General features: G+C 34.2%; 2 protein-coding genes across 3 annotated transcripts; both read right to left on the bottom strand.

Moving 5' to 3' along the window:
* Positions 1 to 9318: 9318 nt before the first annotated feature.
* LOC130803106 (protein trichome birefringence-like 33) lies at positions 9319 to 17321 on the bottom strand. Its single transcript, XM_057667286.1, has 6 exons — positions 17156 to 17321; positions 16695 to 16938; positions 16115 to 16289; positions 15834 to 16033; positions 15592 to 15750; positions 9319 to 9995 (listed from the first exon to the last, which is right to left on the bottom strand). The coding sequence occupies exons 1-6, from the start codon at positions 17319 to 17321 to the stop codon at positions 9653 to 9655; spliced, it is 1287 nt and encodes a 428-aa protein (XP_057523269.1). The 3' UTR covers positions 9319 to 9652.
* Positions 17322 to 19176: 1855 nt separating this feature from the next.
* Positions 19177 to 24990, bottom strand: LOC130803105 (protein trichome birefringence-like 33). 2 transcript variants are annotated; one of them, XM_057667284.1, is made up of 6 exons: positions 24567 to 24990; positions 22689 to 22920; positions 21183 to 21357; positions 20890 to 21089; positions 20327 to 20485; positions 19177 to 19795 (listed from the first exon to the last, which is right to left on the bottom strand). In XM_057667284.1, the coding sequence occupies exons 1-6, from the start codon at positions 24784 to 24786 to the stop codon at positions 19456 to 19458; spliced, it is 1326 nt and encodes a 441-aa protein (XP_057523267.1). In that variant the 5' UTR covers positions 24787 to 24990; the 3' UTR covers positions 19177 to 19455. The 2 variants fall into 2 exon arrangements, with proteins under 2 accessions (XP_057523267.1, XP_057523268.1); XM_057667285.1 differs by having other exon boundaries at positions 22689 to 22928; positions 24567 to 24701.
* Positions 24991 to 25565: the final 575 nt, after the last annotated feature.

Below are 25565 nucleotides of genomic sequence, written 5' to 3'. Positions count from 1 at the left end.
TAAAGTCCAAATAAAATACATTCAAAGGATATGAGTATATAATTTAACATGACCATTTAAAGGTTTCAATATACCCTACATTTATGAATCTACATTTAACATTATCAATTAAAGAAAAGTTTTCAAATATACCCTACATATAGAATTTAACGCTTACCTCTCTGTTGAAGTTAGCTTTTCAATATATTTACTTAATTTTTTCTAATATTTTTTTTATTTGATCTTAATGATTTAGCTTTATTTTTGATTGGGTAACTTCTCTTATGCGATCTTGGTATCATTCATCTTTCTATTTTTAGGACTTATTTTGTTTGGAAATTTAATTAATTGTACGCATTCTTCTTTGCTCACTCGGTTAGTGAATAAAAAGATAGATTGAATTGTGTGGGTGAAATAAAAAAAGATATAGCATGTATGAAATTAAATTTAAAAAAGTAGTGGACTAATTTTCAAAAATAAAAATTACGCAAAATGAAAAGAACAATCCAAAATGAAAAATAATATTTATGAGAAAGACGAAGATTGTATTAGCTAGGTTAGTCTAGTGGTTGACTCGAGTGCTTCCCTTAAACCCTTATAATAAGGTTTTGTTCTCGGTTTTCATTTATATCTATAGAGATATTTTAGTCTATGGGGAAAAAAAAATTTGGGCAAAGAGCAAAGTTGGCATTCATATAAGTTGTGAGACAAGATACACGTGTTCAAAAAATAAAAATAAAAATAAAAATAAAAATAGGGTATAAATGAGGTAATCTGACATGATCATCTCTGTCAATAGATATGGAAATGTGACTATAAGAGTGGTCAAAATGGGTAAGAGGATGCCAACTCTGCTCAGATTATTCCATTTCCTTTCCAACTTGGACGTTGGACCTAACTTTTAGTTAACCCTTTCCCTTTGGAATTGGGACTACGGGACTACTATTACTAAGCCTATTTTTCTAAGCGATCACTTTTAAAATTGTAAGTGATCACTTTAAGGTTATAAATAATGACTTTAAAATTATAAAAAATTATTACTTTAAAAATAAATGTAAATTGGGCCAACCCAATTAAAATGATCTCACCGTGAAACCGTCTCATATTAAAATTATTATTTAAATCAAAAAAGATTATTTTTGTTAAGTTGTACTTAATTCTTAAGTTGTGGTTTTATGTTTTCTCTTTGATTATTTTTCCATTATATTGTTTAAAAATAAAATGCAACGTTACACTATTACAATTTTATGTAATAATAAATCTCTAACTTCATTCATATAAATGTCTCCTAGTTAGAGATCTTGAGGGCTCATGTCTTTGGTCCTTCGCCTTCCCCTTGGATTAAAACGGGTGAGACGCCACTTTAAACCAGTTCAGGTAACAAGTAACTCATTACTAATAAACATTAAATTGCATAACTAATATATGAATAATTACGAATTATTACATGTACGTAAAAACAAATAAAAAATTTATAATACCAACTTTTATCGGTTATAATACCAATTTTAATAGGTTATAAATTATAATACTAACTCTAATAGGTTATAATTCCAACTTTAATAGGTTATAACACTAATTCTAAAAAGGTTATAATACCAACTCCAAATACCAACTTTAATAAGTTATAACACCAACTCCAAATACCAACTTTAATAGGTTATAATACTAACTTTAATAGGTTATAACAACCATTTCAATAGGTTATAATATCAACTCCAAATATGGTCAAACGCGCATGTCAATTTTTAGATTTTTCTTTTTTTTTTCAGCTGGTCTTGGACGAGACGGCCTCATAATGAGACCGTCAACTTGGGTCGGCCCAATTCTCGTGTGTAACAACATGGGCATTTTTTTTTATTTTCTGGGGATTTTTCAATTTTGATCTCAAAGGTATCAATTTTGACCTTAAAGGTATCAATCTTCAAAATTGATACCTTTAATATCAAAATTAATAAATGCCCGAAAATTAAAATGTTATTACACTCACGAATTGGGCCGACCCAAATTGACGGTCTCATTATAAGACCGTCTCGTCTAAATTTGTGTATTTTTTTAATTGTTGGACTTGGATCTGAAGAACCGTCTCCTTTAAAAAAAGTGTCTCTTAGAAGAGGCCTTGTTTAAAATTTACATCAAATTTTCATGTGGTGAATTAGTTGTTTTGAAACTTTAAATTGATAAATTTTTTAAAGTTAGTTCTATTGATTTATGATAATGTCTACAAGGAAAATGAATTTAGACAACAAAATAAAATAAAAAGGTGACGATATTTAAGATTAGGGTTTGAAATTACCCGCTAACATCATTCTCGAACTCATATTTATCAAACGCGATGATCAGCTCTCATCCTCAATTTACCTTGATTCAAATCTCAATAAATTCTACTTTAAAGATTCACCTATTTTTTCTGTTCGCTGGTAAAACCCTAAATCCTACTTTATGTTTTCCTGTTCTTATTTAATAATGACAATAAAGAATGAAGAATGAGAAATTTTGGTAATAGGAATTTGTTTTAAACTATTTTTAATTAATCAGTTATTCTCAAAACCCGTAGAAAATCTTGGATTTTAGAGGTATTGCTAGATATTTTGTTCATTAAGAGTGTAATCTGAAGCCAAATTATAGATTATAGCAATTAAATCATCCCCTTGACCATCTTACCCTGTTAATTTTGGCTTAATTTACAAATTGTGAAGTGGATTTATCAATTATTAGGGTTTCTTTAAGATTTACACATATGAGGTCTATGAAAATGGAGGGTTGTGAAGGTTTTTTGCCACGGGATATTTAGGGTTTTTTAATGCACTTTCTGCGCTGCAATTATTTATAAATGAATGCAATTACGTATTATGATTCATAACATAAGATCTCCTGGTATGCTGATAATTTCTCTCTTAATTGAACTTAATTGAAGTCAATCATTGATTTACTCGTGGAAAAAAGGCGGTATGAGACCGCTGATGCATGACAGCATGAGTATATGCCTTATGCCTATAGCTTTCAACCCTACAATAAGGATGCAGCTTGCTTCTTGTGTGCATTTTGTAACTTATCTCACTATGTGTAATTGTTTCTCATAGTTTTTGGGTTATTTGTCGAGGAACATACTCAACCATAAGCTTAAGCTGATGGTTTAGCTTCGGGCTATGTTATATATTTGGTTTCCTCACACGAAATCCCTTTCGATTAAAGTGCGGATGCAACAGTAAATGCTCTTCTCATACATGGTGCTAAATATCCTCTTCTAATGAAGAGCAAATGAGATTCGAACTTATGATCTTTCTGAAACATTAGCTTATGATTCAATATCAAGGAATTAACTCAACCAAAAGCTTAACCTGATAGTTAAGCCTCAGGAAATGTTAAATTCTAGTTTTAGGTTGAGTTGGTCCCTTGACATTAAATGCTTTTACTTTAAATATTTTGCTCTCCTAGTGATATTAATTTATTATAGAATGATCATTCAAATAGTTAGGTACTTAGGTTGCCATTTAATTCTAGCATATAACTTTTGCAACTCTAAGAGGAATTGACATTTTTTTGTACTTAATGATCTTTCTTTGTTGTTTTAGAATTGTGTAATCTTTGGTGGTCGTTTTGATGTCCTCTTATGGACTTTAAGATTTAGAAATCCATGCTTTCATAGCAGCAATGTAATAAAACTATCACATAAAAGAGATATTTGTTGTTTTGAACTTTTGATGTTTTTTCTTCATCATTGGAGTGTACATTTGCACTAATCTTTGATTGTGTTTTTGCTGGCATATAGCTGATGATGTACTGCTGGCACTTTTGTGTTGTACTGTTCTCTGATTCTCATATCAGTTGATGGTATTAGCAAAGTAATCAGCAAGATAATAAGCTTAGAATAAGTGATGTAGTTGAACTGCCATTTTAGCTGTGATACCGTTCCCTTCCATAAATGATTTGCTCATGCTGTATGTTGGTATGTGTGGAATGCTTTCTAAACACACTGATGGTTGGTACATATACATGTTAAAATTTTAACAAATAGCTACATTATCATGTTGTATGACTTTGAGGTCAAAGTATCTCTGATCCATGCTTCATCAATTAACTTGATTTAATCTATACAATAAGGATGGAACATTCAGTTCAAGAACAGGAACTCTACTGTCTATTGGAATTACTTTTACAAGGAATTACTTTAATATGTTCCCCTCATTTTTTTATGAAATGTTTCGTTGTATTTAGGAGTTGGGACAAATGTGTGTCATTCCCATTACAACCTTGACTTGCAATTCACTCATCCCGTGGCAATCTTAAAGTTGGAAGAGTTTTCTCTGGTCTCACTAAGGGTAGAAGAGTTTTGTAAATAGTAATTCATTCCAAGTGTCCTGCAAACCTGGCATACACCAATGTACACAATCAGCATAGCTCTTGGGGTTTGCTAATTGCTCTGGAGTGAGCGGACTCCATGGTTTCTTGTATATTTGTGTGTGTGCCTCCTTCCGATAACTTGAAAGCTGGGTTATGTTGAGAAATGATATGGGTACCCTGGATTTGCTGATTTCTTCATCAACAACTTGCATTATGCTTTCTTGTGCATATGCATGCCAGTCATTTTCAGAATCCTCTATTGGAGTTGTTTCATTGTAACAGTTTCCTTCTGGTTCACCCCCCCATTTTATGCTCCTGATTAAAGAAATTTGTAGTTATTAACCATTATACTTCATTCTACTCTGTCTTTTTCTCCATACAAAAACAGCTTAGTTATGTGCATTTGTTAGATGCATCTGGATTCATTTTTTTATGCTCGACACACACAAACTTAAAATTAATTTAGGCAGGTGTTTTTTTCACTGTTTAAATAAAATGGCTATGTGCAGGGATACATGTGTCCCTTGACCACCAGATATCCGCTTGTATGGATACAGCAGTTCTCTTGTTGAGTTTATTGTTGGCCGCGTTTATGTAAAAGCCACCTGGGACAATCGAAACAGGCCAAGCATACATACCTTAAGTGAGTCGGTGACATGCTAGTGAAGAAGACTCTGGTTGTTTTTGGGTCCATGTTTTTCTCAACCCATTCCAGCATACTCTGCATAGCCATACGATAAGCTTGCTCTTTTTTCACTACTTTAAACTCCTTCACTTCATCTGTGAAAGACCCTTCACTGAATCAAAATAAAAATTGATTAGAAACTTGATTAGAAAATAGTATACATGGAATCTTATAACTACTGGATTGAGACATTACAAGATTTCCAACTTGAGTTTGGTCGTCCACCATATGTATGTGCTGAATACCACTATATCTGCCCCTTCCCAAAATTTCCCTTGTGTATCTATGGATCCTTTGCGTATTATTCTCTCTGTTATGTTTTCATTCTGTGGACCATCTCCATTTGACTCAAGTAGGAAGGGAGCCCAGTGGAACACAATGGTAGCATTGTAATCCTGAAATAAAGCTATGTGTTACTTTTGAGAAGCTTTAATTGTTTAACATAATATGTATTGTTACCTTCAATGTGAAGACTGTGATTGAAAACATAGACTTTTTAATTGATTTTCCTGTTTCAGGTACCAATCTGTGAAGAAGACAGATCATGGATAGATACTGACCCTTGTTTAAGGAATCACCAACAAATAGCATTTTCTTTCCCCTGAGAGCCTCCAACACCATGGTAGCATTAAATCTGCATTTTTTTTCTGCCTTTTCTTAGTCTTTGTAAATTATCATTAGTTTAAACAAATTACTGCAATAGTGCAATCTCATTATGCATATTTGTGTTATTTATGAAAAAGATCCAATTGGAAATAACAGCAAAGTGTGCAAAGTATAATTTCAACTGCAATTTGCAACTACAAATACTCCATAAGCTGTATTTCCATGTTTTCTGTTCACTCTGTCTTATGTTTAAATATTTTACATGTGTAAAGTTTATGGTAAACATTCTCTTGTTTGGATTTATCACTCTGTGTTTTTTTCAATGACTTCATCAGATCATGGAAATTTATATTTACCATCACTGTATGTTATTCCATTACTTGTTTTTCTTAATGTTCCTACCAAAAATATCCATTACCCCAATGCTATAAAATGGCATCCCGCTAAATGGGGTCTGGAAGGTATGAATTTATGCAACTTTACCCTTGTAAAGTCTAAGACGTTTTCTAATGGCAATTGACTTCTTACTAATACAATGCACAAATTCTGTTTGAAAATTTTATAGGATTAGCACAATTCATGTTTTAAAGAATTCTATGAGAGTGCTGTTCTTGCATGAAAAAATGCTATATAGAAAGTTTGCATTTACTCACTTGGGCAGATTACAGCCATGAGGCTGCCAGCGCAAAAACTGGTAGTCCTTATCCGGGCGTCCTTGTTCTTGGCATGTTAACTGTGGCTCAATATAGGGGCACTCCGATTCCTCATACGAAGGCTTATTCTCCTTGTCGATAACCCACCTCCCACTGAATATGTCACACTCTTCTGGTGTCTTCCCTATTGCAAATGGAAGCATCGTCTCCCTCTCCTTATTTCCTTTCTTATATTCCAATTCAACTAAAATCACAACACAAAATGTACCACAATTTTACAAAAAAAACAAAAAAAAAAAAAACCCAACATTTTTTGTGTATATGTGTATGGAAGGACAGAGGGAGTACTAACCAGGAGATGCAGGGAGATCATTGAGTACTGAAAATTGCTGATGACGTTGAGAAGGAGAAAATACCCAGGAGAAATCATAGCTGTACAATATGGCAACAAAACCGATAACTGTAACGAGGATGAAGATCAATCGGTTTTCCCTCACTATCTGTGTCATTGTGTTTCAGGGAGGAAAGGTTAAGTATAAAAGAAGTTGCATAGATCAACAAGGTATTATGTTACCCTCGGCTATTGTTGTTTGACTTAAAGGTCTATTAAAATAGTGTTCTAAACATTAATTTTCTTTTTATGTGCATGACTATGACAATGTTTTTTGCACGTCTGATCACCATTTCATGATTCAGTTCTATACTTCTTTAAGCTATGGAATATAATCTCTACCTTACATTTTAGAATTTAGATTAATTAGGACAGGAAAGCATCTATTTGGTAGATGGTGAATTATTATCGTGATCATAGGATGTAGTATATTTTAAATGAATTCTAGCTGTCTGTACTCCGTAGTTGATTTTTGCATCATAAAATATTGTTCCGATTAGTTGGATAAACCAATTTATCTTAATAAAAGTATGGATATTATAGCTAATTGTAATGCTAATTTTTTGTGTTCTTCCCTTATAGTTCTTGGTGTTTGTTTTATATAAAAAATTAGTAGCTAATCACACTGGGCATGGACTAACATAAGAATCTTTTTGCATAATATTGCTTAAAAAAAAAATTAATTCCCACTTTGCATTATGTGGGAAAGTATTTCCCACATTACCGTCTACGTGGGAATTTTTTAAAAAAATTTTTTTTTAGACCAAACCGCTACTTGAGATGGCGGTTTGCCTTAAGCAGTAAACCACTACATGAAGTGGCGGTTTGGTCAAGGCAAACCGCCATCTCATGTGGCGGTTTGGTCTTGGTTTTATTTTTTTATTTATTTTTTTTTGTTTCATTTCCCTTAAATAGTGAACGCAACCTGCATTAAACTAGTTCAATAACATCTATTCAATAATAATCAATTACGAATCAGCTTGATTTGAAAAAATTAATTATGAAAATAATGCGAAGATATATTACAATCATGGAAAGTCATACAAAAAGTTCAAATCATATAAGAATATACAAAGTTTGTTACACTACAACCCCCGGCCCCTTTTGTTTTGCGCACCGGTGGATGAGTAACCAATTGGGCAGTGGAGCCCTTCCACGCAGCTGTGCTCCTGTGTGTTGTCTGAAGCGTAAGCACTGATGGATCAACTGGGTCCGGCATCGCCATGATCGCTGTTACATACATAAGTGTTATAAAAATAATATAAATATTAAGTGAATCAACATGATATTACAAAATATTAAAAAAAAAACATACTTTGTTGACCTTCGAGGGCATGTTTTCTTATTATGACCACTAAATTCACAAAAGCTACACGTGTTACGAGGACGCGTCAATGGTGTATCCATTTCGTTCAGTATACGAGTTGATCGCGGACGACCCTTTCCACGCTTCGTTGAGGGATCTGGAACAACTGTAGGACCGTTCCAAGGATCGCAGGTGAACATGTCTGGAACAGGCATGAAAGTCTTCTTATATGTCGATACGTATTTTGCTATGAAACACCTCAAAATTAGTATTCTGACGATGGATAAACATCACTGTATTTAATCCTCCATTATACACAACATCAGATCCAGTATAACTTACTTCCCCACCCCAATACACTATAACGGGATATTGATCCATATTCCATATTCTGCAAACACAAACATGTTTTTCATGTGATTTCAATTCAAATATAAAGCTAAAAATACCATTAATATATACTAAAACCATTAAACTAACCCAACAAAGTAATAAACTTTCATTGAAGCATTTCATCAAACACTTTATATTCATACAAACCAAATCATAAAATTCAACTGCACATGTGTAAAACGTAAGCTTAAATCATGAAATCAATAGAATGTAACAAATAATCAATGTATTTATAACTTTAAATGACAACAACAATGAACAAAATATTCATTTTGCAAATAGAAATAAATTAGGGTTTATATTAATACCTTAAATGATGATGAAAATGAACAAGTAAAGAAGGAGAAGATGAGAATGTGGTTGATTAATTTAGTTGAATGAGAGGAATTGTGAATATGGAGTAAATGAGGATTGAAGAAATTTTTTTTTTAAAGCAAAACCGGCAGCAAGGAGGAAGGAAGAACAAGTAAGATGAAGTGACCAAATAAAAACAGAAGCAGTCGTTTTGTACAGCTACAAAACCGCCACTTCAACTGGCGGTTTGCTATATTAATTTTTTTTTTTATAAATTGAAATTCATGTAAACCGTCATTTCATATAGCGGTTTACTTAAGATTCCTAAACAAAAGCGCCATTTCAACTAGCGGTCCGGTTATATGTAAAAAAAAAATTTTCCCAAACCTATCCTACGTGGACGGTATTGTGGGAAATATTTTCCCAATTAATGCAAAGTGGGAATTAGTTTGTTTTTGGGCAATATTATGGAAAAAGACTCAACATATAAACTATACAAGATGTCAGTATCATCATATCCAGTATATGCCGCTCATGGAAACTATGATCAGAGTCTGAAAGGATAAAAGACAACATACCATACCTTTATCAAAAGAGATAAAGATGTTGCGGCTAGTGAGACCCTCGGTTCGGGAAACACATAAGCTATACAAGATATATTGTTCGTTAAAATTCAGTCTCTTATTCATCAACATTATTTTTATCATTAATGAATGAAATAATTACATGTTTTTCTAGCCAACAAGCTGTATAACAATATTCGTACTTTGCTATCTATGGAATTACTTTTCTTCCAGTACAGATGAAACATTCAGTTGCCGAACAAGAATTTTACTGTCTACTGGAATGACTTTTACAAGGAATTACTTCACTCAATATGTACTATGTTTCATTGTAGTTGGGGGTTAGGGCACATGAGTTTCATTTCCAAAACCTTGGAATCCTTTCATCCTGGGGAAACCTCAGAGAAACTAAAATTGGAAGATTTTTCTTGGTTCTTACTAAGGGTAGAAGAGTTTCGTAAATAGTAGTTCATTCCATGTATCCTGCAAACCTGGCAGACACCAGTGCATACAATCAGCATAGCTCTTAGGATTTGCTAATTGCTCTGGAGTGAGCGGACTCCATGGTTTCTTGTATATTTGTGTATGTGCCTCCTTCCGATAACTTGAAAGCCGAGTTATGTTGAGAAATGATATGGGTACCCTGGATTTGCTGATTTCTTCATCAACAACTTGCATTATGCTTTCATGGGCGTTTAAACGCCAGTCGTATTCAGGATCTTGTATTGGAGTTGTTTCATTGTAACAGTTTCCATCTGGTTCACCCCCCCATCGTATGCTCCTGATAAAAGAAATTTGTAGTTAATAACCATATTGCTAGTAACAAAACAAATAATTCATACTACTCTGTCTTTTTCTTCAGACAAACACTGCTTAGTTATGTGCATTTGTTAGATGCATCTAGTTTCATTTTTCTACCCTACACACACGAACATAAAAATCGATTAGGTATCTTTTACCCCCACTTGACTAAACTGGCTATCTGTAAGGATTTTATGTGACTTGACTCAATCATTACTCACTTGTGTGGGTATAATTTGTTAAACAAAGTCACCAACCACTTTTCTTTTGTCGATGCATAAATTAGTCAAAAATTTTCAATCAAGGGTGACAAAATTCTACTCCTATCACCCCCTCTTTATTAAGCTAAGTGTAAAAGTTTTAATTACTTGCCAACCTTTGTTGAATTTTGGAGCATTTCTAGTAGTATAAATAGGGTGCTCATCACTTGCATTTTCATCATCCCACCATAACATCCTTGAGTGGTAAAGTAAAAGTGAGAGCAATATTTTAGAGTGAGTTATTGTAAGAATAAGAGTGAGCTACTATAATATAGTAGTAGTATATATATTGTAATCTTATATGTTTCTAGTGCTATTATTATTACTTTATGGATTAGTTGTTCAATACCACTCTAAATTTTATTGTCCACATTATTATTTTGCTATCCCTTCCACATAAATATACCTCGAAATTCTCTACAATTGATATCAGAGCCAAACGGTCTATTTTGAGACTCACTTTGGTAAATTATCAGTCAGGAACTGGTAAAAATTAGTCAAAATAATTTTGGCTACCCGAGTGATCAAGTGATCACATTGAAATTCCATTTGTGTGCAATTTGGGATTGTGAAGTTTTTGGTGAGAGACCAAACTTACTTATTACGTGAGAGACGTAACTAAGTCACAAATGGCGGATATTGCAAGTACATCTGGTAATATTGAGAAACTCAACAATAATAATTACACTATGTGGAGCATACGTATGCAATTTTATTTGTTGAGTCAAGACCTTTGGGGTATAGTCGGTGGTGGTGATACCACTGTACCAACCGATGTAGAAGAGTCAAAGAAGCGGGAGATTAAAGCCGGAAAGGCGATGTACGTGTTGGCAGCAACTGTAGAAGACGAATTGTTGCACCGCATCAAGGATGCAAAGACACCCAAGGAGGCGTGGGACACATTGTCAGGGTTGTTCTCAAAGAAGAACGATGCTCGACTCCAGATGCTAGAGAACGAGCTAATGTCGATCCAACAAAAGAAATTGGCAATGAACCAATATTTCACTAAAGTCAAGGCTTTGTGTGAGCAAATCACAAAGTTGGATCCGGAGAATTCGATCACGGAGACTGAGATGCGAAGGATCATTGTGCGCGGCTTGAAGCCGAGTCTTAATGGTCTTGTCACGACCATCCGAGATTGGGCTACACAACCAACTCTAATCGAGTTTGAAAATGTGTTAGCTAATCAGGAAGCTCTAGATAATCAAATGTCCGGAGTTTCTATCAAAGATGAAGAGACTGCTCTATTCGAAAACAAAAATCCAAATAAAAGTGGCGAGAAGATTGGTCAGCCCAGTAATCCATTAGTTGGCAAGTCAAATCAAAAGTCAGGAGGACTTCGAAAAGGACGAGGAAAAGGAGGCTTCTATCAAGGGGGAGCTAGAGATCGATAAGAAAATCAGAATAAAGATAAGACCCGGACACGACGAGAGGTTGTGTGCTACAAGTGTAGTAAAAGGGGACATTATGCTCGAGAATGCTGGTCTAAGTCAGTAGAAGGGAATGCTGCAACTTCAGTAGAGCCAGAAAGCCGAAGCGAAAAAGAATGGAATTTTCAAGCTTTCTATGCCGTTGAAGAGTCTAGTTCAAAATGTGAACTAGATGTGGAAGAACAGTCTTTCGACATGATGGTTGTGTCAACCTGCAACACCGAGCTAAAGGAAATTGCATTTGCCACAACAAATGATAAGATGATCAATTACAAGGATGATTAGATCATCGACTCTGGTTGTTCGAATCACAGCAAACAACTCAAAGTTGCCAATTACTCATATTGGCAAAGCAGTTGTAACTCTGCGATTCAGCAACAAGCAAGTTCAGATGGATAATGTCTACCATGTTCCAGGTATGACAAAGAAATTATTGTCAGTATCACAACCGACCGCCTCAGGAAACTATGTGCTCTTTGGACCTCGAGATGTAAAGGTGTACCAAAATTTGGAGGATAATTCAACACTGATACTAGCGGGACAACGCTTGGAATCTGTTTATGTAATGTCTGCTCAAACAGCATATGTAGACAAGACAAGGAAGAATGAGACAGCTGACTTGTGGCATGCAGGCTTGGGTCACGTAAGCTATACCAAGCTAAAAGTGATGATGAAGAAATCGATGCTCAAGGGTCTTCCTGAATTGGATGTCAAGGAAGGTATAATTTGTGCTGGATGTCAATTCGGTAAAGCACACCAGCTGCCATATGAAGACTCAAAGTTTAAGTCTCAGGCACCTCTAGAACTTGTTCACTCAGACGTATTTGGGTCGGTCAAGCAACATTCAGTAAGTGGCCTATGATATATGATCACCGTCATAGATGATTATTCTAGATATGTCTGGGTAGATTTCCTGAAGGAGAAATCTGAAGCATTCAACAAGTTCCAACAGTTCAAGGAAGCAGTGGAAAAAGAAGTTGATAGAAAAGTGCAATGCCTAAGAACAAATAATGGGGGAGAATATACATCAGCCGAATTCTCTTAGTATTTGCAAGATTGCAAAATAGGACGCCAGCTCACTTGTCCAAACACTCCACAACAAAATGGAGTAGTAGAGAAAAAGAATCGACACCTAGCAGAGACATGTAGAAGCATGCTACATGCGAAAAACGTGCCACCACGTTTTTGGGTTGAATGTATGAAAACAGCAACACATGTGACAAATAGGCTACCACAGGAGAGGCTAGAGTTTATCCCACCGTATGAGAAGTTATGGAAGATGAAGCCAGTAGTGAGCCATTTTTGAGTATGCTATGTGTTCATTCCCAAGCACCTACGCAACAAATTTGACAAGAACGCGATCAGATGTATCTTTGTAGGATTTGATGATCAAAGGAAAGGTTGGAAATGTTGTGATCCAACTACAAATAAGTGTCATGTATCAAGAAATGTGGTGTTCGATGAAGCATCGTCTTGGTGGTCACCACAAGCTGTATTATTGCCAGACTCAAAGGAGATCGAGGAAAAGCTCTTAGAGAAAATAGAGGATCAGTCTACTCAAGATGGTGATCTAGAAGGTGAAAGTTCACAAATTTCACCAAAAGCAAAAGAGAAAAGTCTATGGAAGACAAGAGCACATCATAGAAATTCTGAAGAAGAAAGGCCAAGTCAAATAGAAGATCTCGAAGAAGAGGAACCTAGTCTAGCCTGTGTAGATCTAACCTCAAAAGCCTAATCCGAAATATGTTAATTCTGCAATGGTTGAGGATGCCAAAGAGCCAACCAGCTATGATGAAGCAGATCAAAGTAAAAATTAGAGGAAAGCCATGGAGGAGGAAATTCAAGCTCTACTACACTTGAATCAAACTTGGGAGTTAGTACCAACACCCAAGGATGTTCAACCTATTTCCTGTAAATGGGTGTACAAGGTGAAGATTAAACCCGATGGTTCCATTGAAAGGTACAAAGCACGACTGGTAGCTCGAGGATTTTCTCAGCAATATGGGTTAGACTATGATGAAACCTTTAGTCCAGTGGAAAAGATTACTACAGTACGTGTTTTACTAGCACTTGCGGCTAGTCACTCTTGGAAGCTTTGACGAATGGATGTTAAGAACGCATTCTTTCATGGTGAACTGGATAGAGATATCTACATGGATCAACCTAAAGGGTTTGAGTGTCAATCTCATCCAAACTATGCGTGCAAGCTGAAGAAGGCGCTTTACGGTTTGAAGCAAGCACCACGAGCATGGTATGACAAAATAGCAGAATTCTTGCTACAAAGTGGTTACTTAGTTGCACCAGTTGATTCAACTTTGTTTGTAAAAGCTCGAGATGAAAAGTTGGCGATAGTTCTTGTTTATGTTGATGGTGTCATCATTAGTGGAGATGATGAATGGGAGATCTAACAAACAAAAGCAAATCTCTCTGATGATTTCAGATGAAAGAGCTTGAGAATTGAAGCATTTTCTTGGTCTAGAAGTGGAGCGAACTAATAATGGGATATTTCTCTGCCAACAGAAATATGCCCAAGATCTTTTGGATAAATATGGAATGCTTGACTGCAAGCCTATCTCAACTCCAATGGAGGTTAATGCAAAACCATGTTCGGCAATAGACAAGGAGTTAGAAGACGTGACAATGTATAGACAATTGGTAGGAAGTCCAATCTATCTCACGCTAACCCAACCAGATATTACCTATGCAGTTAGTGTGATTAGTCGGTTCATGCAGAAACCGAAGAAACCTCACCTGGAAGCTATAAAGCGAATATTGAGGTATGTCAAATGAAGTATTGATTACGGTATCCTTTACCGTAATGATAGAAAATTTGAAGTTGCTGGATATTGTGATGCTGATTATGTTGGAGATCTTGATACACGTCGATCAACTACTGGTTATGTGTTTAACCTAGGTTCTGGAGCAATTTCATGGTGTAGTAAGAGACAACCAACAGTGTCATTGTCAAGTATGGAAGCAGAGTACCGAGCATCAGCGATGGCAACACAAGAAAGTGTATGGCTCACCCAGCTACTGAAGGATTTGCGTCAGCCTGTTGACTATGGTGTCAAGTTAAGTTGCGATAATCAGTCAGCTATACGACTAGCTGAAAATCCAGTGTTTCATGCTAGGACTAAGCATGTGGAGGTACATTATCACTTTGTTCAAGAAAAGGTTTTACGAGGTGAAATCCAACTTGAGCAAGTGAAGACAGATGACCAAGTTGCTGACATTTTCATAAAGGGTCTTGGAGGACCAAAGTTCGAGAAGTTTCGTAAACAACGTGGTATGACCTCAAGGTTTACTCTGAGGGAGAGTGGTTGTTGAGGGGCAGTGTTAAACAAAGTCACCAACCACTTCCCTTTTATCAATGCATTAATTAGTCAAAAATTTACAACCAAGGGTGGTAAAATTCTACTCCTATCACCCCTCCCTATTAAGCTAAGTGTAAAAGCTTTAATTACTTGCCAACCTTTGTTGAATTTTAGAGCATTTCTAGTAGTATAAATAGGGTGCTCATCACTTGCATTTTCACCATCCCACCACAACATCCTTGAGTGGTAAAGCAAAAGTGAGAGCAATATTTTAGAGTGAGTTATTGTAAGAATAACAGTGAGCTACTACAATATAGTAGTAGTATATATTGTAATCTTATATGTTTCTAGTGCCATTATTATTACTTTAAGCATTAGTTGTTCAATACTACTCTAAATTCTCTTGTTCACATTATTATTTTGCTATCCCTTCCACATAAATATTCCCCGGAGTTCTCTACATAATTGTGGGTCTTGATGAGTTGATTGTTGGCCTGTATTATTTGTAAAAGCCACCTAGTGTTTTAGTTTTGAGGTTCTTGGGGCAACCGAAACAGGCCAAGTATACATACCTTAAGTGAGTCGGTGACATGCTAGTGAAGAACACTCTGGTCCTCTTTGGGTCCATGTTTCTCTCTACCCAATCCAGCGTGCTCTGCATAGCTATCCGATAAGCTTCCTCTGCATTCAGCATTTCAATCTCCTTCACTTCATCTGTGAAAGACCCTTTCCTGAATGGAAAATAGAACCCAATAAGAAAATCGATTGGGGAATGGAAATATGGAGCCTAGTAACTACTGGTTTTAGACATTACAAGACTTTCAACTTGAAGCCGGTCATCCACCAGATGTACGTGCTGAATACGACTATATCCGCCCCTTCCCAATATTTCCCATGTGTATCTATGGATCCTTTGTGTATAGTTCTCTCTGATAAGTTTTTGTTAGGATCATCATCTACATTTGACTCAAGCAGGAAGGGAGCCCAATGGAACTCAATGGTAGCATTGTAATCCTGAAGTAATGCTATGTGTTACATTTCTGAAGCTCTAAATGTTTGACAAGATATTTGATTATGTGGATATTGTATTGTTACCTTCAATTTGAGGACAGTGATTGAAAACATAGACTTTTTAAAGGATTTGCCTGTTGCAGGTACCAATCTGTGAAGAAGACATATCATGGATAGATACTGACCCTTGATTAAAGAATCACCAACAAACAGCAGTTTCTTTCCCCGGAGAGCTTCCAACATCATGGTAGCATTAAATCTGCATTTTTTTTCCTTTGCTTAGTAAATCATCGTGAACTTAAAAATATTACTGCAATATTGCAATCCTATCATGCACATTGATATGATTTATGATAAAGAAAAATGTGCACAAGATACACTATAATACTTCATTTATAGTTGAATATACATGTTTTCTGTTCACCACATCTTATGTTAAGCATTTAGATGTGAAATTTTTGGTAAACATGCTCTTGTTTATACATCACTTCGTTTCTTTCAATCGAATTCTGGAAATTTATATAAAACACCATATGTTATTTCATTAATTTTATTTCCTTAATGTCAATTTACTGTCCACCAATCGAATGCACACATTTTTTGACAATACAGAACTAGAACAATCCTTTACAGTTCTATAATAAACAGTTTTTCATTTACTCACTTGGGCAGATTGCAGCCATGAGGCTGCCAGCGCAAGAACTGGTAGTCCTTATCCGGGCGTCCTTGTTGTTGGCATGTCAACTGTGGCTCAATATAGGGACACTCTGACTCCTCATACAAAGGCATATTTTCCTTGTCTATCACCCACTTGCCACTGAATATATCACATTCCTCTGGTGTCTTACCTATTGCGAATGGAAGCGTTGTTTCTCTATCTTTATTGCCCTTCTTATGTTCCAATCCAACTACAATCATAATACAAAATGTATCACAAATTTGAAAAATGGATAATTAATTTTGTATGTGTAATGTGTATGTTGACTTGATTTTTCCTTGTGTGCTTGTTAACATTGAAAGGAACTTTAAATTATGAAATTACATGACTTATTTAGTTTAAGCAATTTATTACTAAGATTATAATGTCATCACTCATGACTATTATTTGTGTACAGTAGTACTAACCAGGAGAGTAAGGGGAAACATTGAGTGAGGCAAATTGCTGACGGCGATGGAATGGGGAAAAATCCCAAGAGAATTCATGGCTGTACAATATGGCAACAAAGCTGATAAGCGCAAAGAGGACGAAGATCAATGGTAATAGACGATTTTCCCTCACTATCTGATTCATTGATCAAAGAAGAATTTCCCTCTGATTTGGAGCAGTGCTGATGGTCTTAATGTGTTTTGTGAGGGAAAAAGTGAAGTGCAAAGAAGTTTCATAAATCAACAAGGTATTATGAAGCCCTCTGTTATTATTGTTTGACTTGAAGGTATCAAAATAATGTTCCAAATATTATTATCCCTATTTTTGCATGGCTAAGACAATGCTCTTTGCACGTCTGATCATTCAGGTTCATGTTTCAGTTATGCATTTCTTTAGATTATGGAATCTCTACCTTACAACTAGTTAATTAGGATTATACCCATGTTTATTACATTATATTCCATAACCCCAATATCATTGAAGAACCTTCATCTAGGCTGGTTTGGGGTGAAATGTGTGCAACCTTAAGGTCGTTTTCGATTGACTTTTGTTAGCAAACGTCATCTGAAACTTCACATATTTGTATACATAATTTTTTTAGTCATGTTATCACTATAATCCATATAATCCAAAATGAAAAAATATAAACTGTAAATTCTTGGCTCTATCGAGAATGACATACATTAACCTTGTCCATTAATAGCATGATGTGTTTTTATTGAAAAGTTTTGTTTATAGGAAAGAAAAGCATCTTTTTGGTTGAGAGTAGATTGTTATCATGATCATAGGAATATAATAATGAAGTTTAGTTGTCTGTATTCTATAGTTGTTTGATTCCTGCATTATAAAATACAATTCTAAGTTAGTTGGATTCAATCACTTGATCATATAATACAATATATGACAAGTTATAGCTAATTGCAACGGTAAGTTGTTCTGTCCTTCCTTATTATTGGTGTGTGTTTTGTATAAAGATTTAATTAATTGTCAATTAGCAGTAGTTAATCACGTTTAGCGTGGTCCAAAAGAGTTCATTCCGGTCATCAGGTCGATTTCGAATCAGGTTTTCGTGCAGGTTTAAAAGCGGGATTTTTGGTCTCCATATTGATTTTTATAAAATTTTAAATTTATTTGAAGTTAGATAAAATTTGGGTTCGGTTACAAAAGTTATACCATTGAGTGTTGTTTTGGCACTCACTGTTGTTTATTGTAATGCTGACAAAAGTTACTTGACACGAAAGTTAATCCGATACGAGAAATAAAAATGAAAACTACAATCATTAATTCTAGAGTTTTGAAAATGTAGCTATGGTAAGTAAATTTTAATTTTACAATAAAAAATAAATGAGTTAAAGAAGGTAAAATGATAAGAAAATGACTAAAGAGATAAGAAAAGAAGAGCTTAGATGGTTTTGGGCTTGAAATAACATTTGGGAAATGTAGTTTCGAAAATTCCAAAACGGATTCAATGGGAAATTTTCGACTTTTGATAACTATGATATTGAGACTGACCATTAAGTATTGTCAAATTTCTGAGAACTTATCATTTAATGGTTCATGTAGCTTATTTTCATCTTGGGATGGAGACTAAGACAGCCTTAATGAAATATGCTTTTATAATTCTTGTCATTTTCTAACGATTATTATTATGATTTTAATAATTAGATATTCACATTCATGGTGGTTGTCATGGAAAAAAAATCTGGTCGCAATGTTGCGGAAAACGGTTACTTGATGTGTATTTAGAGTTGTTGAGGTTTAAATATTACTTTTAAAACTGCAAAAACTAAATGGAAAAAGTAAAATAAAGAACGAAAGGAATATTTGTCATTCAACCGATATGAATTGTTTGATGTCTCTTAAATCATTGAAATCCTAGGTCATTGAAGATTTACTAACAATCAGTATTATTAATATTGGAATTTGAATGATATAATTACTCTTGATAGTTAGGACAATTTGACCATATAATATAACTTTGCATTGTTGAGATTAACGCTTTGTACATAAAAAAGTTCAAGACTTTCATTACCATCGTTGATTTCTCCAGTTCTCTGCATTACATTACTTGACGTTTCATGTACAAAGAATTAATCAAATTTGAACCAATTGTTATGAATTATAATGTTATTTTAAGCAAAACTTCTTTGTTGTTAATTCTCTGATTCTTAGTCTCTCTGAAAATTCTTCCCCTTGGCATAAATAGGCATTAGGATGCTTTCATCTACGAACTGATCTTGGGGAAAGTAAGTAGAAGCTCTCGAAAAACCTGGTCTTGTTAAGGATAGAAAAGTTTTGCATATAAAAGTTCATTCCAGATATCGTGCAATCCCGGTAAACACCAATGCACACAGTCAGCATAACTCTTAGGGTTCGCGATCTGCTCTGGAGTCAGAGGTCCCCATTGCTTCTTGTAAATTTGCGTGTGTGCGTCCTTGCGATAGCTTGATAGTTGGGTTATGTTGAGTAATGATATGGGCACTTCCGATTTTGTGAACTCTTCATGTATGACTTCCATTATGCTTTTATGAGAATCTGAACCCCAGTATTCAGGATCATCTATCGGAGTTGTCTCGTTATAACAGTTTCCACCTTCCTCACCTCCCCATTCTGTGCTCCTGTGACAAGAACAGAATAATTTATGTTTTCTTTTAATGAAATTCTAAATTGATACTTCTGTCCTCCTTCTGATGTTTATTTATATGCAGCGTAGCAAAACTTAAGAATGTAAATTTATCGATGATAGTTTAGGCTCAATCGCTCAAATGCTTGTCGAGTTTAAAGCTGGTTTAAGAACTTTGCTGTATTCTGTTTAAGACTCAAGTAAGTATAAACTGCTGTCACTCGTAGTTTTCGGGCTAATATTACTTCTGATCTATCAAAACTTTGGATCATGAGAATAAGTTGCAGAGAAATTAGAGTTCTGCTCTTTTGAATGTGCTACACAATATCCAAAAAAACTCATTTTGATTTGCGGTATGTAGCGAATTCAAATGGACGGAAGAGTATATTCTACCACAGTAGGGGTCGAAGTACTTAAATATCTCACCGCACATCACGAAAACCTAATTTCTATCTTTCTAACTAAACCATGTTATTGTTTATCAAAGAAAGATGAGAGTAAGCTACAGGTTAATCAGTCTACTTACTTTCTATGAGTAGGTGACATGCTAGTGAAGAAGACCCTTGTCTTCTTCGGGTCCATGTTCCTCCGAACCCATCTCAATATACTCTTCATTGCCATTCGATAAGCATCCTCTGTTGAAACATCTTCTGTTACCTGCACCTCATCTTTCAATGACCCCTTCCTGAAAACAAGTTGAGATTTGTCAGTTTTTAAGAATGTTTTTGGGGGGTGGTTAGATGACAATCGCACACATCACTCGAGGGTCACGCCCGCCCACTTGTGATGTCTCGTTGACAGCAAAGAATTCTAGGATCCAACCACTAGACTAGTCGATTACTGAATGAACGTTTTTACAAAGGGGTCGAGAACATTATAACATCTTGATTTGGAGGCCAGTTGTTCACCAGAGGTAGGTGTATAACAATTGTAACATCACTCGAGGGCACGTCCGCCCACTTGTGATGTCTCGTTGACAGCAAAGAATACTAGGATCTAACCACTAGACTAGTTGGTTAAAAGATTGGAAAACGTAAAAAAACATTACAGTAGAACCAAACTATTTTACAAAGGGGTCGAGAACATTACACCATCTTGATCGGGAGGCCAGTTATCCACCAGAGGTAGGTGTTAAACACCACTATATCAGCACCTTTCCAAATTTTCCCATGTGTATTTATAGATCCTTTACGAATTATTCTGTCTGGTGCCTTGTGATCACCAGCATCATCGGAGTTTGACTCGAGCAGGAAGGGTGCCCAGTAGAATTCTATGGTTGTATTGTAATCCTGTGATCATAAACATGAATTTCATGCTGGTGCTTATATTCATGTTTATTTCATCATAAGAACAAAATGTGCAGATATTATTTGGGATTTTACCTTCATTCTGAAAACTGTCAATGAATCGTAAGAACTGTTCATCGCTTTTCCTTCTTCAGGTACCAGTCTATGAAGAAGACACACCATGGATGCAAACTGGCCCCGGTTTAAGGAATCGCCAACAAACAGCATTCTCTTGTTCCGAAGAGCCTCCAACATTAAGGTAGCATTAAATCTGCACCCCATTGATTTTGTTTAGTCGTATTTGCAAATCGACATGTTTAAAGTTAAACCGGCATGTAGGATGCTTAGCTACAAGCCTATACTGAATGCTTTTATCATTAATAAATCCATGCCTTTCAATATAGTTATCTGTTTTTGTGTATAAAAATGGAGTTTGTCCACATTTAGTTAGAAAAAAAGGGGGTTAAGTCACATTTTGGGATATCATAATATGGATCAGAAGTGATACATATTTAGCCATACAGACTAGAGAAATGATGTTTTGAAAGTATATACAACATTCCCCCTCATCTATAGCCTCCTTATCTGTAGCCTGTAGGTATTTTCTAGCCTTAACCAGAATAAAAAGTAGTATATTCAACATTTATACTCAAAAATCTACCTAGGCTTCCACCTAATGGGGTATGAGAGTTTGATATATGCAACCTTAGCCATATGATATTAAAAAAATGGTTTCTAATCGTCCCTTAATAACATCATCTGCAAGATCACACATATAAGTTGCACACATAATTTTACAGTTCATATTTTGTATAAATCCATCATAATCCGATAAAAAACTTTTCGAATAAAAAACAAAGTTATGGCAAGGAATACTGTTTGAGGCAGGATTATTTTCCTAATAGTTATTGTTGGGACAATGATATTGTACTATTTCCTTTGTCTCCAAAAGTGTCATACTTGCCTTTTTAGTCCATTTTGTCAATTTCTAAATATTTTTATCAACTTTTTGTGATAAATATGTTATTGGGCTTTTACACAACAAGATACACACAAAAGAAGCGTTGATTGCACATAAATTTTGATGAGGTTTCATTCTAAAACCAATTGGTAATAAGAGTAACCCATCAAACTTATATGCTACTCATTTACGAGTATATAACATATGTTGGAGTCTCAACCGTCAGCTCGGAAAGCAACTCAACCAAAAGCTTAATCCAATGGTTGAGATCCCAAGATATCTTATATTCTCTAACACTGTCCCTCACAAAAAGAGCGCTTTGGACTAGAAGTGTGGATCAGCACAACCCTGGTGCCGAAGCTTCCATTTAATATGAGGGGTGGTTGAGATTCGAATTTGTGATCTTTTGTTACACTGGTTCTAATGCCAAGTCAAGGTTTTAACTCAACAAAAAATTTAAGCTGATAATTAATGCTCTAACATATATTAAGTAATCTAACAAGTTAAAACTTCTCTAATTTTTTAAGGTGAGATTAGATGTGAGACATGTTGCACTTAGTGACAGAGGGAATAACCAATAAGTAGAACACTAAGGACTAATTCATTGTATAATCGAATAAGTTTTTGCAAAAAAATCTTACTTGGGAAGATCACAACCATGAGGCTGCCATCGCCAATACTGATAATCTTTATCAGGACGACCGTATTCTTGGCATGTCAACTGAGGATGAATGTAAGGACACTCCCACTCTTCATACATTGGTTCACTCTTTCTATCCTTCACCCATTTTCCATCGAATATATCGCAATTTTCCGGCGTCTTCCCTATTGCAAATGGCAACATTTCCTCTCTACTCTCTTTTTCCATTTCACCTACACCACTTATCACAATCCACAAAAATCACTTATAGCAAATAAATAAATAAATGGCCCATTTGATTAATTGTGTATTATGAGTCATAAGCCTGAGGCCTAATACTCTCTTCTATTCAGCTTATTAGTCTCATGTGCTTTTTGATCACTATTTACTTATAATTGTCAATTTGTATTTTATTCTTAATAATCTATAAATTTAAATATAATTAAGTGGAATTTTGTTTAATTAGTCTCAATGTATAAACTTTTCATATTGAATATAAAGGTTAAAATATAGCTTTAATAAGCCTAAAAAAGATAATGTGACTAGTGGGCTGAGTATTAGGGAGTAACTTTGGTTTATAGTAGTATAAGATCAAGTTCAATGGATAACCAAAAAGTATCTTCTCATAAGCTACATCAAATAAGTTCAAATGAATTCATATAAGTAACATAAGTAAAATACAAGCAAATAGAACGCACCTTTATCAATCCTAATACCCTATTTTTAGTTTTTCATGTTATTTCAAAAATAATTTTTTTATCTTCGTTTCAATTTTATCAGATGTCTATAAAATATAATAAAAAAAATAAAAAATAAAATTAACTACATTTTTCTTTGGAAAAATTCTCGTGAATAATATAACATTTTGTTAATTTCCCTACAATAATACCAACTATTGATTAACCATTAATAATACTAACTTAAAGGGGTTTTTTCCTAGAAAATCCCTAACATGTAAAAAACCAAACTATAGGTAATTATAAGACAAAAAAAATAGTAAATTAGTTAATAAACTAAAGTTGGTATTATTCTAGGAAAATACGATCCTAAGTTGGTATTATTCATGGTTAATCAATAGTTGGTATTATTGTAGGAAAGTTAACAAAAAGTTTAATATTCACGGTAATTTTTCTTTTTTCTTCCGGCACACGAGTCTCATCTAATTTTGCACACTAACTAATAAAAAGAACATCCCGTCTTGCATGAAATCGTCTTACGGTGAGATGACCTCAAAACAAAAAGCCTATAAACTAAAAGTTTCTATAATTAGACTATTTAACCCTAATATGAAGCATGTTTCATGATGATACCGTGTCATGCAATAATTTGTGTAAAAAGAATAATGGAAGCTGTCACATTAGGATTTTGGAGTGCTCCTACTTATGTGACATGATGTAGAATTGTAGATAGTAAAAATGAAGAAGTCAAAATGACATGCAAAAACTTATAAGCACAAACAGTAGAACAAAAAATTGGAAACAATCTATCAAAATTTTTTTTAAAAAAAAACTGTTATTACTACCACTACAAAATAAATAAAAAACAATGTATATTATGTACATATTTAACATATTTAGTGTTAGCTACTCCACAAAATATCTTTTATTAATATATGATATATGAAGAGGGAAAATACATATTTTATTAATATACGGATAGAATTCGATACAGTAAGTATATATATATATATATATATATATATATATATATATATATATATATATATATATATATATATATATATATATATATATATATATATATTTAAAAGATTAAAAGGGATTTTTATAGAACTTTAGGCTGTAATTAGAATAGAATTCTAGAAAATTACGGTTTGGACTCATTATAACAGAAACAGTCAAACAGATAGTTGACATACCTAAGTTTGAATGAGACTTAGAATTTTGATGCGAAGAATCAAGTATTTTCTGGGGTTGAAGACGATAAAAATGGCAGAAAGTGCAGGAAAAATCTTGACCGTACAAAATAGCAATGAAGATGATGGATGCTAAGAGAATGAAGATGAAGGGTCTTGATATATCATGAGCTTTTCTGACCATCCGATTTAATGGCGTTGTAGAACATAATTCCATCTTCATTTCTTGGACTTCAACTTGGATGAATGTAAAAATAAACCAAGGAGAAATTGATTCAATTTATGTCATTTCTTTGAAAATCAACTCTTATCTGAGTTGGAATAATTACTATTTTTTAAAATATGATTTAAAAATCGAATCTCATTAATTTAACCCTATTTTTTCTTTTTCCCTCTATAATTCAAGAAAAAAAAAAATTATGTCACTTATTTGGTGAATCAACCAATTTTTTTGTCATTTTTTATGCTTCAAGGATAAGATTTATAAGTTGGGTGCACGTTACTTGTCTTAACAACCAACCTTGATTTGATTTATGCTAATGTTTTCATTTTCACGTTATTTTTAAATTGAGAGTCTCTATATATAACTATAGTTTTTTTTCTCTCTTTTGATATGAATATGATTTGTTATAAATTATTGTTTAATATATAAATTTTAATTATAGTTTTTATAAGCTTGAAATATTGGAGATGATGATGTGGTTAGGCTTTCGCTTATCACGAATTCTTATGAGAGACCATCTCTCTTTATGCTGGCCCAAAAGAAAAATATAGAGTAAATTTTTTGGTAGATATTAAGAATATTGTAAATAGTCATTTAGAATATGGTAAGTACTTACGTACTTACTCGGTGGGCATTAAGTATGTGTATGTAGGCATTAAAGATATTGTATGTAGGCATTAAGGATATAGTAAGTAGGCTAGTAGGCTAAGTTTTTTGGTAGGTATTAAGAATATTATAACTATGCATCTTAAGTACTTTTTCGATGGGCATTAAGTGTA

Source organism: Amaranthus tricolor, chromosome 16 (assembly GCF_026212465.1).
Source record: "Amaranthus tricolor cultivar Red isolate AtriRed21 chromosome 16, ASM2621246v1, whole genome shotgun sequence".
Taxonomy (NCBI): domain Eukaryota; kingdom Viridiplantae; phylum Streptophyta; class Magnoliopsida; order Caryophyllales; family Amaranthaceae; genus Amaranthus; species Amaranthus tricolor.
The sequence above is the reverse complement of the archived record's forward strand: the minus strand, read 5'-3'. Positions and strand labels throughout refer to the sequence as shown.

Bases quoted from the DNA above. Each gene is read 5' to 3' on its own strand.
- LOC130803105 (XM_057667284.1), bottom strand. From the start codon at position 24,786: ATGAAGATGGAATTATGTTCTACAACGCCATTAAATCGGATGGTCAGA. The intron at 22,921-24,566 runs GTATGTCAACTA...TAAGTGGTGTAG, and splicing joins TAAGTCTCATTCAAACTTAG to GTGAAATGGAAAAAGAGAGT. The intron at 21,090-21,182 runs GTAAAATCCCAA...TTATGATCACAG, and splicing joins TGACAGTTTTCAGAATGAAG to GATTACAATACAACCATAGA.
- LOC130803106 (XM_057667286.1), bottom strand. From the start codon at position 17,321: ATGAATCAGATAGTGAGGGAAAATCGTCTATTACCATTGATCTTCGTC. The intron at 16,034-16,114 runs GTAACAATACAA...GCATTACTTCAG, and splicing joins TCACTGTCCTCAAATTGAAG to GATTACAATGCTACCATTGA. The intron at 9,996-15,591 runs GTATGTATACTT...TTCTTTTATCAG, and splicing joins ATGTCACCGACTCACTTAAG to GAGCATACGATGGGGGGGTG.